The sequence below is a fragment of the Cyprinus carpio genome, chromosome B19, assembly GCF_018340385.1.
Source record: "Cyprinus carpio isolate SPL01 chromosome B19, ASM1834038v1, whole genome shotgun sequence".
Lineage (NCBI taxonomy): Eukaryota > Metazoa > Chordata > Actinopteri > Cypriniformes > Cyprinidae > Cyprinus > Cyprinus carpio.
In genome coordinates, this window is record NC_056615.1 from 23998898 (window position 1) to 24018585 (window position 19688).

Genomic DNA, 19688 nt, shown 5'->3' on the forward strand with positions numbered 1-19688 from the left:
TATTTCTTGTCATCTACATTAGAAAACTAATAAAAAAAAAAGTTTTCAAAGAAATGACTAATTTTATAAGCTTTGCATCACAGAAACAAAATACATTTTAAAACATTAAAATAGAAAAGTTATTTTAAATTGTAATAATATTTCACAGTATTACTGTTTTTAGTCAAATACATAATTGCAAACTTGAAAATTAATTGTAAAAACATGAAAATTATGCAAAAAAATGCACAGCATTTACCTTAGTGATTAAGTCAGAAAAAAAAACACTACAAGAAGACCGGACAAATACGTTTTTAATTTTCTACCGAGGTAGTCATTTCTACAGAGGATAAAGTGCTCATTAAGTCACTACAAACCCAGTTAAGCATTCAACGCTGGTCTTGTAAGTTAATCAATGCGGAGAATACAGTATGTTAGATTTCAAGTAGTGTGCTCTGGAAGTGCATAGACAACACAGCAGTTTACTCGAGTGCAGCAGCAATAACAAACTAACATGCCCAAGCTCTCTTCTATTACTTTAAGTGGGAAGGGAGTTGATATTAATATTCAATATTCCAGTCCAATAACCTACCCCGACTGTTTAACAAGCAGGTGAGCAAAAGCAACACAACCACAAATGCACTTTCAGACCTGCTGGAATGACAGGAAGCTGGTATACACTGATTGGGCAGTGTGGCAGTTTTGGACCGTCAAAATGGCTGGGCATCTCTATGAGCGGGCATTTATGATGTCAACAAACTCTGGTTTAAGGGAAGCACCTCCAACCAGGAAGCCATCGACATCAGGCTGGGCTGCCAGCTCTTTGCAGTTTCCTCCAGTAACGGAGCCTGTGGTATGAAGAGAGAAGAACATAAGTGGTGAGTAACTGTATTTTATAAATTGTTCTTGAGTAAAAGGGATCAGCATTGAGTCGATAAAGATACATGTCCATTACATAACATGTTCTGGATAGAGGACTAGTATTTTAGCCGGAAGCAATGGTCTTGATAGAACTGTTCAGCACAAACACACAGCTTTTCGCTTCTTAAGACATTAACTGATGGACTAGATTCATGTGGATTACTGTGATGTTTTTATCAGCTGTTTGGACTCTCATTCTGACGGCACCCATTCACTGTAAGGGATGCATTGGTGAGCAAGTGACATAATGCTACATTTTTCCAAATCTGCTCTTGTCAAAGAATAGAGCACATCTTCTATTAACATATATTTCTGAATGATTTAAAAGTAAATACTGTGTAAAATAAGAGTTTAAATAGCAACTCCAGTATTTAAACAGTAGAACAAGGTGCTGGTGACGAGAAGGTCATGGGTTCGATTCCCAGGGAATACATGCAATGATAAAACGTTTACTTTGAATGCAGTTTAAGTTGCTTTGTATAAAAGCATCCACCAAATACATAACTGTAAATTAGGGCTGTGCGATTAATTGAAATCGTAATAAAATCACAATTTGAGCGTGCACGATTTCTAAATCGCTTTATAGACAAAGCCGGCGAAACACGGAAGTAAAGCAGCGCCGCCATTACTGCGTGCCTTGCTGCTAAGGAAGTAGCAGAAGAAGCGTTAGTCCCGTAGGCGGCTATAGCAGATTATAGCTGTACGAAAAGTTATTTTTATTTAGTTTTTTTAGTACGTATGCTGTCCAGTGATGCTGAGAAGAGTGTGTTGTGTGGTTGGCTGTTTTAACAACAGCACACAAAACTACAGGCATGGAATAAACCCGTTTGTGAAATCCACGAACCTTTGTTGCACATTGACTGCCCATGTTTACGGCCATACGGATTACACAGAGTTCTTTACTATTAGCTAGAGATGATCAGTTCATGTGCCGCTAGGGATCTGTCGCGTCACGTTTACAAGCACCAAAACGGTATTCATTGTTTGAATTTCATAATAAAATTGACAGAATCTGAGAGCTGAGATCGTGTCCTCTTTGCTTCGCGATTTTTCTGTGCGTGAGAAAATGGATGTGTGGTGTGAGAGTGTGTGAAAAGCGTCAATTGCGTGTCTCACATTTTATTGCATTTGTATTAGTTTGAAGAGTAAAAAAAAAATCTGTGGGTCTTAACGCAATTACAATCGGCAAGTCGGTCGGACAAAAAGGGGGGAAAAAAAATAATTAATTGGGTCAGTCCTAAATTGACAGGGTCGGTCAGTTATGGCAAACAAGAATATTTTTAAGGATGGCCTAATAGTTATTTGAAACTTGTGAAGCTTGTGAACATATTAACAACACAGCTAGTAATGACAGCTTTCGGTTTTATTGTTGTCATCAAATAATACACTTCTTAATTACAATACATTACATATTTATACATTATTACATTATGTTGTCAATAAATTACCTTTATCAGTAAGTTTTGGCCACTGCCTGACATCATCTACCCAATTTTCCCTTTCACCAGACATTTTCTTTAATGAGCAGGATCCGCTTTCATTGAAATGTCATTAGAGGGCACCGGTGTTGTGCCGAATTCTTCACCCCTGCCAGATTCTGCATCCCCTCGTTGAAGTCGCTACCTGATTGCCTAATCCCAACCCCACCCCTAATCCTAACCCCTCCCCCACACCTACTCCTAAACCTACCAATACCAGGGGGTGCATAATCTGGCAGGGTGCAAATTTCGGCACTACACCTGTAAGTGTCACACCGTCACACTTCGCAGGCACGCAGTAATGGCGGCAGGCAAGATGGCGGCGCCCATAGAGTTTGCGGCGGATTTGTGTATAGCACGATTTTCCGCGGGCCCGACCTCCCGCAGTATGCTATCCGATCCAATCAGAATGCAGCGCACCTAAGCGGAGCGCGAGAACAGGACAGACTGGGCATATGCATAACTCCAGGTTCACACACTCTGTCTGTGATGCGTATTTTTTCCGAGCCCATGTTAATGGATCAGAGCGTTCACACTGCACGCGGTAAAAGATGTAAACAGAAAAGGTTAGAAATCGAAAGGTGCGAAAAGAATGAATATCTAGCGCATGAGCATAACGAGAGTTGTGAGTGAGTGAGTGAGAGGAGACATGTTTTGATTGCGCGCACTCTCTCCGGAGGAGAGCAGCGTGTATCTGCGCACGCGTGTCTGGTTTTGTGACAAAGCAAAGGCGAGCGGAGAGATTCGCGCTCGCGCATTATTTTAATGTACTTTCGCGTTACAATAATGCGCTCTCGCTGCTGCTTCTGCACCGCATACACATACTGTATACGCACTGCAGATGGAGTACGTGTGAACCTGTTTAATGTATAACAAATCTATTTCAACACCTGAGGCACCGCTACAATGAGCTCTATGAACAATGCATGGCAAAAAATAAAAAAAGCCCTGGACACGGGTTTTATTTATTTATTTATTTTTGCCATATGTCTAGACATTTTGTTTGACATCTTTACTTAGTGATTATTTTGACTTATGTCTGTTCTAGAGGCGTTACAACTTTTTGATAAAGCTCTCATTGGTTTTCTTTTGGAAATATGTTTCAAATTTATACTGAATGCATTTATGACTGTAAAGCATGTCTGTGTGTGTCAAAATAGTGATTAAAATTGAAATCGCAAAATTTAGCAAAAAATCGTGATAGGTTTTTTTTGTCCATATCGCACAGCCCTACTGTAAATATGAGGGTAATTGTTATATTCTTTCATTAAATTGCACCATGCATGGACATTCTACCAAATTTCTTTAGTGTTTCACAGACGAATGAAGGTCATTGGGATGTGGCATGACATGAGCTGAGCAAATGACAGAATATTCCTTTTTGGGTGAACTATATCTTTAAAGCCACTCAGAATTTAACAGACAGGATGTTTTGAACACTGCAGACTCACCTCCATAGATGATGCGCACAGAGTCGGCTACTGCATCCGACAAATTCTCTCTCAGCCATCCTCTCAGCTTCTCATGCACCTCCTGAGCCTGCAGCACACAGTTTGTATACACCAACATTTCAAAAGAAAGTTCTTCCAAAACAAAGATCCATTTTAAGCTCCCAAAAGAACCTTTCATCTTAGAAAAATATATTTTCTTAATGTAAAACATTTGAATGAGCTGAAAAATCTCTTTCGACTACAAAAAGAAACTTTTGTGGAATGGAAAGGTTCCATGGAGCCATCAATGCCAATAAAGCTACAGTATAATGTAAAAGCATATCATTTAGCTTATTATTATTCACGCTTTGGTGCATATGCATTTCATATGAAATCGGAGCAATCAAACATAATGGAGATGAAACATGATATGACTGATGGACAGTATGTATACAGATTTACCTGATCAGGAGTGGCAGTTTTGCCAGTGCCAATGGCCCAAACTGGTTCATACGCTAATACCACACGAGTCCAGTCCCTCACATTGTCTATAAAATATAGAAATTTATCAAGGCTTTAAGTGTTTCACATGCATATGAACAGGGTCCTAGAACAAAAAAAGTAACTGTTTGAAAACTCATGTTCGGCACATGAGAACTTCATATAAACCATCAAAATAAATCTGCCAAATAGGCCAACTTAGCATATTTGTTGACAATTCTCAATGTTAAAATCACATTTTTGATATCAGATTTGTGTTTTCAAATGACCTGCAATGACTTTGGTCTGTTCAAACACCACGTCCTCAGTGGTTCCAGCTTCTCTCTCCTCTAGTTTCTCCCCAATGCAGGCAATCACACCCATATCGCTCTCTAGGCAATGGGCCACCTTCTGGCCAATCAGCTGCAAAGGACATCACAGCCAATCAGAGAACAGCACAAATATGAATCAACACGAGGCCTGGATTTCATCATACTGAAAAGCAAAGACATATAAGGGTTTGGATTCCTATTAAAATACCTCATCGCTCTCGCCAAACACGTGACGCCTCTCAGAATGGCCCAGAATCACCCACTCAATGCCGCAGTCTTTAATCATCGCTGGGCTAAAGCGCCGAAGAAAAGTAGAGAACATAAAATATTGTTTTTAGAGTTTTGACAGTGATAAATGGTTGTTCGTAAAAACTATAAAAGATACCAATGAGCACATATACCTGATCTCCCCGGTGAAGGCTCCTTTGGGCACCTTATAGCAGTTCTGGGCGGCCACACCGATCCTCTGGTCCAGCTTGGACCTCACGTAATCAAGATAAATGGACGGTGCTCCACACACCACCTCTAAACAATGAAGACAAAACCAGTGTTATGATGATATATGATTACGAAAGCCAGCAAGACCGCTTTTAAATGAATAAACTAAACATCTGTCATCATTTACTCACCCTCATATCAGAGTTTTTGTGTGAAATATTTCTTTTTTTATTATTATTGTTGTTATTTTTGTACTGCCTCTAAATGTGTTAGATATTTGTCTCTAGGTAGAATGGAAACAAATTATGGAAGCCTGTTTCTGCCACGGAATAAAAAAAAATCAAGTTGCAATTCTGTTTATATCTTGCAATTCCAACTTTTTTGTCCCCCTCTGAATTCTGAGTTTTCATCTCGCGATTCTGTTTTTTAGTTTCTTAGAAACGTTCTATCTTGCACTTTTTAATCTCAACTTTTTTTCTAAAATTTACAGCAAAGTCTAAAAGAAATCGGAAATCAGATATTAACTGAATTGTCAATTGTAAGAAAACTGTCAGGATTGTGAGAAAAAAAAAAGAAGCATTTTTTTTCTCCCCGTAGCAGATTATTCGGCGAACATTTTTTATACATATGAGACAAATATAGAGTCTGTAGGATCAAATATTGTAAATAAATTTTGTGTGCAAGTGAAATGTTAATACTATTGACTATCTCTGAATGGGAACAAATAATTTGGCTAACAAATATTTTACGCATATGAGACAAAAATTGGAATAGGGCAAATATAATTTGGCTAACAATTATTTAGCTAAAAACTAGTTATAGTTTCATGCATTTTTTATGAGTATGGGACAAAAATGGGATGTATGGGACAAGACAAATACTAGAGTCTATATGACCACAAATTGTAAATTATTTAAAAAGCTTTCTACAACAGGCCTCTGCAGAAATATCTGTATTTTTTATGAAAAATAATACATGACTATATTTGTGTGTGTGTGTGTGTGTTAAATACTCTTTCTTTCTTTCTTTCTTTCTTTCTTTCTTTCTTTCTTTCTTTCTTTCTTCTGAATTTATTAGATTTTTTCCCCAGGTATAATGGGAACCAATAATTTGGCTAACAATTAATTTTATGCACATGAGACAAATATGGGATAGAGCAAATATCATTTGGCTACCTATTTATATAAAAACTCATATTTATACAACAATTATTAATAATATAAAGAAAAAAAAAACAGAATATATGGGACAGGACAAATATAGAATGTGTAGGACCAAAAATGATCAATTATTAATGAAGCTTTCTACAGCAGGCCTATGAAAAAATGTCTGCTTCTTATGAAAAATAATACGTGACTGTAATGACATGCAATAATAAGAAAATCAATTGTATAACAAAATAAACTAGTTTTATATTTTACGTTTTAACGTGATTTTTATGTAAAAGCAGTTCAAGGATGCAAGTCACGTAAAGTTATGTCCACGCGACCCTCCATCAATTCAAAGTGTCGCGTGACGTCATGTAGCATAACGTCTCTGGTGTTTCTAAACAACTCTGTCGATTAGCTATATCTGCAAAATATAGCCGACTAATCTGTGAAACTGAGAAATGAAATACTTTCTGCTCAATATTGTTTCAGGTAAACAACGTAACATCAAATGGACGCCATGGACCTGTTTCATCGTTGAGACTGGCCGTGTTCAAGGTCATTATGAGCTCGCCCAAACTCTCTTTATCGCCGTTCATTTTCCAGTTTCCTCCGACGAAGAATTTTCTTGAGGACATTTTTGCGCGACGAACTGAGCGAACCAAACACAACGACTGCAGTATAATCGCTCCCGTTAGTTAAACAATTACGATTCCTATCCTACTACGGAGAAGTCTTGGTTGTTAATATTCAGAAGGAAGCGCTTTGGCATTGGGTGATTGCAAGAAACGTCATGACGTTCCAATTAATATACATGAGGGAAGGCTTCTTCATAGAAGCAACGTCAGCGCAATGTAATTAACGTTCAATCACTCAGCTGAAACTTTAGGAATAATGAGCAGAGCAGTCAAATTTCTTTAAATCTGTGTACTATATAAGCTGCATTGAAGGGCTCAATTTACAATGAGGTCCAAAAATCTCTTCTATTTTGCATTTACAAAATAAATTACATTATCTATGTTATCCAGCATGAGTTGAGTACTTCAACTGTACTTCAGCTGAAGCGAGTATGGCCTTTTATACAAAAGAGTTCACAAGGTCAGTGGCATTTGCAGAATTTCCTTTATTTATTTATTTGTTTACATTTTTAATGTCATTTTAAAGTAAACAGCGTTCCCTAGATATGAAATCAAGTCCATATAATTATTTTTAATGTTAAATAATTAATTATTTACAATGTAATGAGGTTTCAGAATGCTGTTGCACTCCATGTGTGTCTATGGTGATTATATTATAAGCTGTTATTCAGTGCAGTCCATTTTGTAATGCACTTTTTACAATGCATATTGTTCTGAAATAGTTTTTTGTTTTTGTCATATATTGGGCCTACTTTCTCATTTCACAGCCAAAGTCACCAGAAGCACAGACTTCATCAAGAACAGGAACTTTAGTCAATTGCTTGTCTGGAAGAAGCTCTATTGAAAGTGGATTAGAGTAAGTCTCACGTCCTCCTTCTTAAGTGAAAGAAAAAACAACTGCCTGATCTACTTTCTCAAGGTGAATGAGATTGCAAGAGGTGATAATGTACTTAAAGGAATTAGGTTTACAATGTGACTTCACAACAGAACTAAAAGCCTCTGACTTGAGAGACTTATCATCAAATAATACAGAACAGATCTGCACACTGTTATTCTCCCTTCATTTAAAAGTTAAAAGTGGCAACGTTTCAGTCAAAGAGAGAATAACAGTGTGCAGATCTTTTTTGTATTATTTGATGTATTTTCTTGATCTTGCACCTGGCCAAAATGCTTTGGATGTGCGTACTTTGACCTTTTTTATATACCATAGTTAATTACCATGAACATAATTCTGACTTGGATGACTAAACAGTCACATACACTTTGCCTAGGCTGACATTTTATAGCAATATAGCTTTAAACCTCTTGCTTTCTTTCTATTATAAAGGTATTCTGCTGTTAAATTTTACAAAAGCACAGTTTTGTGACCTAATGTACCTTTTAGAGATTAGATTTTTTTCTCAATAATATTTATATATCTCATAAATTCCTTCTGTTAAAAAAGTAACAGTTCAAAGATCAACATTTTCTAATGATATTATTATTTCAGATGCCCTACGACTATAAAACACACAACTTAACAGATACACACAGCACACAATACAATATAGTTTAATGCAGAACACTATGTTTATTAGAAAGAGGAGCTGTCTTGTATGTAAAAGTCCTACAAAAAGATGAAAGAAGTAAATACAGACATTGTATCTTTCAGCATAACGTGTTATTTTGAGGGCTTTAGGAAGTAAGTTCATTAAAATTAAAATACATCTGTATGCCAACATCATCAAAGAGCCATAATATCAGATCTCAGACGAGACAGTGTGGTTGTTGGGAAAAGTCATTGTACAGTTTCTTCTGCATTCTATCGTCATTTCTAATAAATAAAAAATATTCCTCCAAACTTTCATCTAATGATAAGGATTTTTAATGGACAAAAAAATATGTAATACTATATTATAAATTCTTAAATGATTATGCTGTCAAAATCATTATAATTTGAAGTCAAAGTTTTGTTGTCCTGAGATTATCATGTTATGATAACATTAATGCAGTTCTGTGTTAGTTGCAACTTACATTTTTACATTTAAATATTGCATATTATATATTCTAATGAAATCCAGTCTTCCAGAAATCCCACACATACAGATGGACCTTTGTGTGTGTGAGAGATTCTTTGATTCTCAGAAATCAATCATTTCTCATCCTCTCTCTCAACCTTTCTTTTTCATTCTCAATCTCAATCTCATTTCCATCTCATCTTCTTTCAGGGTCCAGCTCAGTTCCAAATCTTCAAGAAGCTGTCCCATGAGCCAGTGCAAACACACATGCCATCTGGTGGTACTCCGGTGCAGCTCACCCTGTTGTCATGGCCAGACAACACACCTACAGGAGAGAAAGGAAGGAAGTGAGTGAGAATATGAATTTGACAGGATTTTGTTCTTCATGCATGTTTATTTAATTTGCGATGAAATGGAAGTAGAGACTGATCTTTTGTAATATTGTGACGAACAGCTGAATGTAATGATGCATTGAAAAAGAAAAAAGGTAATTCTGTACATGGGTTGTTGATTGGATGTTGCACTCAAAAGTGGAGGCAGTGCTTAAACGAACTGAAACAATCCAGTTATGACATTTTGATTAAATATTACAAAATCCTTTTTTTTTATTTTTAAGAAATATAGCATTATGTCACTTGCTCATCAATGGATCCTCTGCAGTGAGTGGGTGCCATCAGAATGAGAGTCCAAACAGCTGAAAAAAAACATTATTATAATCCAATAGTAATTCACACGACTCCAGTCAATCAATTCATGTCTTGTGAAGTGTTTGTAAGTGACAAAGCCATCATTAAGGGATTTTATCTTTAAATGTTGTCCTCTCACATCAAAATCCACACACATATTTATTTAGAGCTGTTTAGGACTGTTTTCTTTTGTAAAGTGCTTGATCTGTGCATATTTCTCTCCTGATTCAGACAAGATGACTTTTTCACAGGAGCAAGCAATACTTAATGATGGATTTGTTTTTTACAAACACACAGATTTCAACTTCACAAGACGTTAATTAATGTATTGGAGTGGTGTGGATTACTTGTGATGTTTTTATCAGCCGTTTGGACTCTCATTTTGACGGCAGCCATTCACTGCAGAGGATCCATTGGTGACCAAGTAGTGTTAAATTTCTCCAAATCTACTGTGATGAAAAACAAACTAATCTTGGATGGCCTGAGGGTGAGTACATTTTCAGCTAATTTTCATTTTTGAATGAACTGTTCCTGTAAGCAGAAGACTTCCTCAACTAACACCAACAAATATCACATCCATGCCAGAAGAGTGTTTTAATATTCAGAAATTGGCTACATAGAAAATAGCTGTTTGTTGGAGTTGCCAAGACGGCTGTTGAGTGATTTGACTCGCTTCAAATGGACTTTGTTCCTGTCTGATCAGCATTAATGAGTCACTCTATCTGCAACTCCTTTCTTTCAACTCACCCACTTTCTCGCCCTTTAGCGAGTCCCAAATATTGCAGTTGAAGTCATCGTAGCCAGCAAAGATGAGGCGGGCAGACATGGATAGAGCCAGTGATGTTACGCCGCTGTTCAGGGCGGCATCCTGGTAACTGATCACTTCTTGATCGGCACGTAGATCATACATTTTGCATGTGCAGTCATCAGAGCCGGTGATAATTGCATTGCCACTAGGGAGGAACTGAAGAAAGAGGAAGTTTGGTGTATCCGTTTCCCTTTATGTGCTTTGCTCTTAAATGTAATTGTTAAAGACTCAAATTTTTGAAAATGTTATAAGGTTGGCTTCATTAATGAGGAAGCCAAAAAATAACTGTGATGCCCTCTTCTGAATTTGCCTGGTACTGCATCAAACATTTCATGTTTAACTCACTGAAATGGCGTTGATGTCACTGGTGTGACCCTGGAAGGTTTGCTTGCACTGGCCGTCTCTGATGTCCCACAGCTTGGCCAGAGAGTCGCAAGCACCAGAAACAAAGGAGTTCATGTCCGGAGACAGAGACAGACACATGCAGTCGCCAACATGGTTCAGGAAAACCGTCTTCTGCTTTCCAGTCTCCAAATCCCACAATGCACTGGAAGAAAAATGGGAGGGAAATAAACAAAACTGTAACAAAAAAAAGTGGTGCTTTCTGATTGGTTGCTTTTGGTGGTTGCTGGAGGCCCTTAATGTATGTTTATAGTTTTTTTCTTCTTCTGATTTTATCCATTATCGGGCTGAAGGTAACTTATTATAAAGTAAAAGCACAACTATCCTCAACAAGCTGCAAAGCATTATTAGAAAGCTTTAATCTCACCTATCAGCAAAAGTGGCAATACTTGCTATATTTATAGCCTAATTTGTTAGATGAGAATGGCAGCATTTAACGAAGTTGTAGCTGGTTTTTAATGGATATGTTAATCAGTTGCTTGGCTAAATGAAAGTTGCAGTGCGTTGTATGGCCTACTGCTTTTTAAAAATAGAAAGTGAAATAGTAGGCATTATTGCCTGATATAAATTTTAAACGTATGCTATGATGTTCAATTTGCATATGAGTAGCATGCAGTTATTTTTTCATTTTATTCCAATATTGTCTCTTTTTTATTTGTTTTTTGAACAAATAATGAGTACAGAAAGTGATAAAAAAGGAAAAAGATAAATATAAAAGAGCCCAGTCTCATGAAAATGTGTAGAAATAGTAATAAAGTGATGTGACATACAGCCAAGTATGGTGTCCCATACTCAGAATTCGTGCTCTGCATTTAACCCATCCAAAGTGCACACACACAGCAGTGAACACACACACCATGAACACACACTCTGAGCAGTGGGCAACCATTTATGCTGCGGCGCCCGGGGAGCAGTTGGGGGTTCGGTGCCTTGCTCAAGGGCACCTCATGCATGGTATTGCCGGCCCGAGACTCGAACACACAACCTTAGGATTAGGAGTCACTAACCACTAGGCCACGACTTCCCCAAACGCCAAATAATATGATATGCATGTGTTTGGTGTTCATATAATATGCAGTTTTCACGTGCATGTGATATGAAATTTGTTGGCGTGCATATGATATGCAGGTTTTGCGTAAATATGATACGCATCTACCCCACAACCCTAAACCTACCCATCGCATAGCATATACACGCCAAAGTCCATTTTTGCATATCAATACCACAAGTTTTTTTTTTTTATTTGGCATACTATTTATATGCACTTTCATGAGATCGGGTTAAATTACAATGAAAGGAGACTTGTAAGAACACTCGAAAAAGATTGAAATTTCATGAATGAATACTGATTTTCTATAGTAATTGCGTGAACTATCCCTTTAAATGTTAAAGCTACATGCACAAACCATGTGGTATCACCAGAGGCGGTTAGAATCTCCGTGTCACTGAGGAAGCGTGCACAGGACAAGTAACCTATGAAAAAAAAAGATAGCATAACTGACACTTACTTACAAGTATGCAAGAAAGTAAAGTGTCTTGCCTGACTTATGCACTTATGTATATACCTGTGTGAGCATCCAGTTCTTTCACTGTCTTGATTACAGGTGTCTTCAAGTTGTAGACAGTACACATGTTGTCGAGACCACCGCTGGCCACAAGGTTTCCAGAAGGAGCATATGCACAGGTCATCACCCATGAGGACTTGAGGGGAACAGCATTGACCTAAAGAAAGAGGCAAATACTTAAACTTTTCCTTGAAGAGATTCTGATTTAAAGTTAAGGGTAGTGTCATTTCTGCACAATAGGCTAAATGTAACTGCATAATAATCACAAATTCCAAAGATGTTTTCAAACGTTTGATGCTTAAACAAACAGTCCTGTCGAAAACTGTCAAAAACAAATCAATATTCTGACAACAACACATTGACCCAGTGGGTTTCATTCACTAACCATGCAAAATTGCATACTATAGGTGTAATTGTCTTATTTTATACATGGATATTTAATTTAAATGTTTTTAATTTTAAAGGCACTCTATTGCTTGAAAAACTTGCTGCAACCCATCTTTCAAATTTGGGGGGAAATCAACCCACAAGAGCAAATGCAAAAATATTTTAAATGTGTAAAGTTAACATAGTTACAGTTTCTGTGTATTGTTGGAAGTCTGAGGGATATTTAAAAAAAAAAAAAAAATCAAATATGCCATTCTAGCAGCTTTAAATAGGCAACATTTATTTTTTAATCTGAGAACAAAAGAGTAGGCAACAGTTGTATACCGCAAAATATTAACTGACATTTAACTGACTAAATATATTTATATACGACTCCCATTTTTTCTTAAAAGTATATTTGAGTCAGGCAGACTCACCTTATTTCCAGTGTGAGAATCCCAGATGAGAAGTTTGCCGTCCTGTGATGCACTGACCATTAGCCTAAAGACACCAATGAAAGAAAGAGCAAAGAAAGGCTGGTAAGACAACAGGATGTACCATTTTGTATATTCCACCCCTTACTCTATTTTTTAATTTTGAAATCGGAGACAACTGCCGTTTATTCATATATATTTATTATACGTATTTTGTTATGTTTAGTTTGCAAAAGTTGTGTTCGCAACCTTCACAACCTGTGTAAGCTAGTTCAATTTATTTAGATTTTTTTGGGATTGTAACAAAAATTTAACTAGTGTATTTTTCTAAATTATTTTATTTCTAATGGATTCCAAAATATGTATAAATGCTTTTTGGAGCTATTCGTCTTTGCGGTCAATGCACTTTCTTGAATACAGTGAAGGTTAAGTCTGTTTCAGGCCACTGACCCTGATAATTGATCTAACTAAGAATTAGCTAATTCAAGGTGACCACAATTCCATGTGAGAGCCATTAACCTGCTTGAGCAGATCACACGACAGCAAAGGGCTACAGGTAAACCAATATATATCCCTTTCTGTCAATTAAGTAATTTTTTTATTCCTTTAAATGACTTTTGGCCATGTTGATAATTGATAAATATTTCCAAATACTTCAGTGCAGTATAACCCAGCATACCTATTGATTTGATATGATGTTCTCACCTGTTGTCTGTACTCCAGTGCATGGCATAGATTTTGGCCAGATGGCCTTTGAGATTCCTCCTGGTCTTGAGTTGGACCCGAGGGGCCGGAGCCACCCCAGAAGCGGCGGAGGCCATGTCTGTGTCATGCACTGCTTTACGAGCCGCCTAGTAGAGAAACAAATATTTTATCGTAGCATTTTATTATTAATTGTATAAATAGAAATTGCACAGCTAGAGATTCATTTGCATTTTCATTAGCACTTTGCATTAGGAAAGATATTATATGCATGTTCTTCAACTGTTACATTGTGAAAGTACAAAAAAAATATATAAGAACTTTACAGCAGTCTCACCTCGATCTGTGTCTTCAGGGCTTCGGCCTCCTTTTTCATCTGCTCCATTTCACCCATGACTGCTGTTGATTAGGGTTCTTACCAACACAAGCTGAAATTATAAAATTAATAAAAACTAAATTAAAATATTCTAAAGGTCTTATATTATCAAATAAAAGTCAAAAATAAATAAGTCATATGACTAAGATTAATCCCTGAGCTAGGCCTTGTGTACAGCCAGTGTTGCCAAGTCCATGGTTATCCCACATAAACTGGGCTACCTTTACATTGTTGCTGCGGATTGTTTTTTGATGAGGGTTGTTTTTTGAAGGGAAAACCACATACACACACAAAACACAGTTGGACTATTTCTTGGCTATATTTTTGGGTAGAAATCGAGGTGGTTTTGTTCCAGAGACCTGGCAATCCTGATTACAGCATCAAAAATGTGGAAACTATTTAATAATATTGAAGACCTGATTTAGTACTGACAAATATTGAAACCTAACTTTGATTTGATGCAAAACCTCCCCGCTAGTCATAAAACTTCTCCCTGGACAAGGTATTCATACCTGCTTGGTAAACAGTAACATTGAATACAGATTTGCACTCGAAAGATTCAACAGTCAATAACAATACTGTCAGTCATTTATGAGTTCAGCATGAGTTCAGTAATGCTATAGCTAGCAAATGCTAATAATACTGTGAATATGTTATTTAAAATTCAAATTCTACCTTTCAATTTACATGGCATGTAGGAAAAAAATAGTAGGCTAAATCGTGTGCACAGTTTACTATTTTGTTCCCTCGATTTAAAAATTGTGTGCATGATTTACTAATTTGTTCCCTCTATTTGCTAAATCGTGCACACAATTTATAAATTGAGAGAACGAATTAGTAAATTGTGCGCACGATTTAACAAATCGTGGGAACAAATTAGCAAATTGAGGAAACTAAATAGAAATCGTTCTCACGATTTAGCAAATCGAGGGAACAGATTAGCAAATCGTGGGAAACTAAATAGTAATCGTGCACATTTTTAGTACATTGAGGGAATGAATTAGTAAATCGGTCTCACAATTTATTAATTTTTTCTTGCATGTCATGTACATGCTCCATACAAATTTTAATATATATATATATATATATATATATATATATATATATATATATATATATATATATATATAAATTCCAAATTCAAAACTGAAAGCACCAAACTTATAAGTCGATCCTTCAAAACCAAAACAGTCCTATTCAAGCCTTTCCTTTATATTATAAAATAAAATAGATTAAAAAAGTGCAAAACTATAAAATGGGACATGTGGAACTGAAATCAAGCCTTCCCTCTAAACATGGTAAACATACACAAACAACGTCAAATGCCTAAGATTTGTAATTAGCTTAAAAGAAAAGATTTCAAATGTTTTATATAAAAATATGTATCGCTAGTCTACCGCCATATGAATCTACCTCTCAGTGGGAGGCCAGAGAAGATGATGAGGAATTGTCAGCCTTGTCGTGCTACAGAGATCATAATGAACTTAACTGATGGTTAAGTGCTAGAAACTGAGTCTTGCATTGTGCTGTTGATAGTCAAATTCTGTGTTCAGCTCATGATGAGAGCTGTTGTTTTATTGATGACGAAGAAAGGTCTAAGCCCCTTCAGGAGCTGTCGGGGGTGGCTTATCAAATCTCCTGTCATCCGATTACTGACTGCTCTTTACTACGGGATCAGGTGGGACCTGGGGTGGGAAGATCAAAGACAAAACACAAGGAATAAGGGGAAGAAAAGATGTATGTCTTGGGGATGCCTGTTATCTTCCATATGTATGTGATGGATTGTAAATGGTACAATATTAAATGAGACCTTTTAAAACCTTCCAAAACTTCTCAAATCTGTTGATTACTTGCTCAAGAGTAGCTTTAGCATTCGGTTAATCCGGCAAAGTGTCAAATGTGCAAACTTTGCATGTTGCAACATTATGATCTGTTCAGAAACCAAAAACAACACTGTAAATGTCTTTCCCCTCCGAAGTTCGAAGATTACTGTGTACAAGAAAATATATCTGTCTTTACAAAAAAAATGTCTTTCTACCAGTGTTATTTACCAGTATCATTTAGATACTATTATAGTTTTAAATTACATTTTCTGCTTTCATGTTAAATTTATAAAATTTTATTTCAGTTTTAGCACATCAAGTTAAACTAAATGGAAATGAGAAATGTTGCCTTGTTTACTAGCTGAAATGAAATGTTTGTAAAAAAAAATACTATCATAAATATTTTTTTACAATTTGCGTAAAATATATCAACCATGCTTTCTGTTTCAAAATTTCATGTTAAATTCAATACATTACTTGCAGTTTCTTTGTAATTATTATTTTTAAATTTACTAGCAATTTGAGTAAGAATTATTTCTACACAGCGTTTTTCAGTGTACAGGAATGCATCAATATAACAGCTGAAAAATCTTACTGCAACTACAAATTCCTCGTAAAATTGCTTGATGCACTTTTTGATGGTTGAAATACCAACATTAACATCCCAATGTCATTTTAAGCATTATAATAGTTGCAGATGAACCTTTTGTGACACTGTGGTCAAACTGTTTACAGGAAATATGTAGTGCATTACAATAAATAAAAATTAAAAAGCAATTATTCAATGCATTTCTGTGCATTATTCATGCATACCAAATTTTAAAAAACTGCGTTTTAAGGATATAATATATCGTAATGCACAAGGCTTGCATTGGTTTGCTATTTGCAGTGCATCACTGCACAACTTTTCTTATGCAAACTAATCAGACCAAACTCACCTTTCTACCCAAAAATGCTTATTTTCGTCTCTATAACTCCAAAGCCTCTTTCTCTTTATCAGTCTCTATTTTGCTTAGTCCACAAGCTCTTCAATCGTCTCTCTCTCTCTGTGCCTCCCACAGGTTCCCCCAACAGACTGGACACAACTTACCTGTGGAAAAACTCTCTCTTTCTCTTCCCTGTCAGCGAGAGAGGAACAGATGAGGATTGGAGGGGATGAAGGAGATCAGGGATGAAAGGATAAGCCCAAAGATGGGCACAGAAAGAGTGAGGCAGAGAGAAAGAGAGAGAGAAAGGGGAGGGCGAGGAACAGGTAAACCGATTGGAATGGAAAATCAGGTTATGGGGTCGAAAGACAAGGCAAGAGTGAGCGCAGAAAGCAGAGGACAGAGGAAGTGATGATGGATAGGGTGTGGCATGAACAAAAACATGGTTGATGAGGTTCTCAGCATTGGTTCTAACAACCACTTTTGGGTAATATAGGCATCTAAAGCATTTCATACTTGTTTTATCATATTGTTTGATGTTAACAGTTGATGTGTTGTTCCTAAAAGGGTCATTGGTGTTGTTTGGTGTATGCTTGATAGGAAGGAGCCTGTTCTTTGGCTTTTGGGTTGAGGGGTTTGAAGTGGTTTGTCAGAGCTAATGAGTTGAGCTCGTCTAATCGGGTTCTTAGTGGATATCCGGGGAATCGGCAATCCCGTTAAGGAATTAGAGCAGTTGAATCCATGGAGCAGACGTCATGGCTGACACAAAGAGCAGTGGAGGAAGGAAAGTTAGGAAACTGATGGAAGTTACGCCAATAAGAGAGATTGTCTCATTTTGGTTTTACGTTCTATCTTGTATGAGATCTTGCATTTCCCAACTTTAAGGAGAGTCAAATGCAAAACAAGTTTTATTCTTAGTTAAGTTTAAGTCTTTGTGAAGTTTTATTCTTAGTTCAGTTCTGGTTCAGTAGCATTCAAAAGCACCAATTAAGCTACATCATACAGGAAACGAGAATAAGATATATTTTTAGCTATATGGAAACTGTGCCAAATGAACATCGAAGTATAGTACTGACACAAGTCCAGTAAGTTTTAAACGTATAGTATACTGAAATGCAGTTTTCATTTGCAACAGATATTGACAATGAACCTTATCCTGGACTATTTTCTAAAGAGCTAATGGATCTAATTTACAAGTTAAACATGCCAAGAAGGGTTTATCTTCTCAGTCTGTGTTGTTGGTAACTACCAGTCTATGGCACCGGTACTGTTTTCCCTTAAAATCCTCCTTACAGGTTGATGCAAGTTCATTTGAGGCAATGTTAAATCATACCATATATATGACAAAGAAAACAAATATTTATGATAGTGTGAGAAGAATAAAATCTAGTTTCAATGCACAGGAAAGCATTTCTATTATTGTTGCACATACAGTAGGGTTTGAGATTTCAACAAACCCTTAAACTATTAAACTACAGCATACATGTCATCCTGAAATGTTTGGCGCAGGCATTAAAAGAAACCTCAAATTATTCAGCGTTTCTAAGACATTTTATACAGAAAATGTCCCTTTTTCTGAGAGATGGATCTTTACTAAAACAGATTAAAATGTTCCCTTTAAAGTAACATATGAATGCTACATTGGTAATGTTTTACCACGTTTTTATTATTTATTCATTTTCAAAATACTTTAATGCATAGGTGTTATTGTTAAACCTTTGTCAATCTTAAGTATGAAAATCCACTTTTAAAATATGAATTAGTATGTTTAAAACTAAATATATCTAAGCAAAGAGAAAATTAACCATATACACCTTTGTATAGTTTATATTTATGTTTATGCTATGATTAAAATTATTTAATTTTTTGTGTAGTTTTATGATTATAACGTTATAAGTAAAAATGTATGAAAATATTTTTTAATTCTATGTATTTAGCATGCTAAATGCTAGCTAAAATAAGTAAGCCATTTTTTTATCCAAAAATAAAATGTCATTTCCACCACAGGATTTTATCAAGCACAATATAATTTTATTTGTGGTGGAAATTATATTTATTCATAAATTGATGTATAATAAACAGTGAGGGTGTGAAAAGAGCTTATTAGATAAAGAAACACCCATGAATAGAATGATGTAAACTGTATGGCCTCATAACTGTAACTGCAGCATGATTGAGGTCACTTGAGAAAGATTTACCAGCTTTAATTAGTGACCTTCCTGTGCTAATTTGCCGACGGGTATGACCTCATGATGCTCCTGGAAACTGTTTCAGGGACTGGTGATGAATAACACAAATGCACCTCAGGGAGCTGCTATTTATCTCTTCAGAATAGCACTGGTTAGTAATGCAGTACACTTTTTTTGATTTACAGTACATTTATTACAGTTCACGTAGAGGAACCTGACATTATAATGAACCGTTTTCGTGAAACACCCCCTCTGGGGATTTAAGCTGCCAACCTTTAATTTACTGAATCTTGAAGGTCACACCACCCACAAAAAGTCCCCTGTGACTGTTCCATTGTAGGCTGCAGCATCAATAATAAAGATGAGTCAGAAAACAGGAAGTATAGGTGGAGAACATAGAGAACAATCTTCAACTTAATAACACGGCAGTACTTCTTGTCAATGAAATGTGCTGTGAATTTATCATTGTTGCTTAATGTATCTGCGCAATGACCATCACTCTGGGAAACTTATGTTAGACAAAACAATAAAGTATATTATTATACCTACACAGTCATATGTATGTGATCG

General features: G+C 36.2%; 2 protein-coding genes and 1 long non-coding RNA gene across 5 annotated transcripts; 1 reads left to right on the forward strand and 2 right to left on the reverse strand.

The window, feature by feature from the left end:
* Window positions 1-275: 275 nt before the first annotated feature.
* Window positions 276-6949, reverse strand: LOC109059112 (triosephosphate isomerase A). The gene is made up of 7 exons (XM_042744682.1): window positions 6733-6949; window positions 5022-5145; window positions 4829-4913; window positions 4579-4711; window positions 4271-4356; window positions 3830-3917; window positions 276-827 (listed from the first exon to the last, which is right to left on the reverse strand). The coding sequence occupies exons 1-7, from the start codon at window positions 6842-6844 to the stop codon at window positions 709-711; spliced, it is 747 nt and encodes a 248-aa protein (XP_042600616.1). The 5' UTR covers window positions 6845-6949; the 3' UTR covers window positions 276-708.
* On the forward strand, window positions 6921-9185 carry LOC109059113. The gene is made up of 3 exons (XR_002012536.2): window positions 6921-7304; window positions 7612-7700; window positions 9052-9185. It is a non-coding gene; the product is annotated as an uncharacterized LOC109059113 (long non-coding RNA).
* On the reverse strand, window positions 8390-17269 carry LOC109059111 (guanine nucleotide-binding protein G(I)/G(S)/G(T) subunit beta-3-like). Of its 3 annotated transcripts, XM_042744681.1 has the most exons (10): window positions 16942-17087; window positions 15594-15865; window positions 14142-14232; window positions 13808-13953; window positions 13106-13169; window positions 12303-12459; window positions 12144-12210; window positions 10681-10882; window positions 10275-10491; window positions 8390-9166 (listed from the first exon to the last, which is right to left on the reverse strand). In XM_042744681.1, the coding sequence occupies exons 3-10, from the start codon at window positions 14196-14198 to the stop codon at window positions 9060-9062; spliced, it is 1017 nt and encodes a 338-aa protein (XP_042600615.1). In that variant the 5' UTR covers window positions 14199-14232; window positions 15594-15865; window positions 16942-17087; the 3' UTR covers window positions 8390-9059. The 3 variants fall into 3 exon arrangements, with proteins under 3 accessions (XP_042600615.1, XP_042600614.1, XP_018931856.1); XM_042744680.1 differs by lacking the exons at window positions 15594-15865; window positions 16942-17087 and adding an exon at window positions 17094-17269; XM_019076311.2 differs by lacking the exon at window positions 15594-15865.
* Between the last annotated feature and the right edge of the window lie 2419 nt (window positions 17270-19688).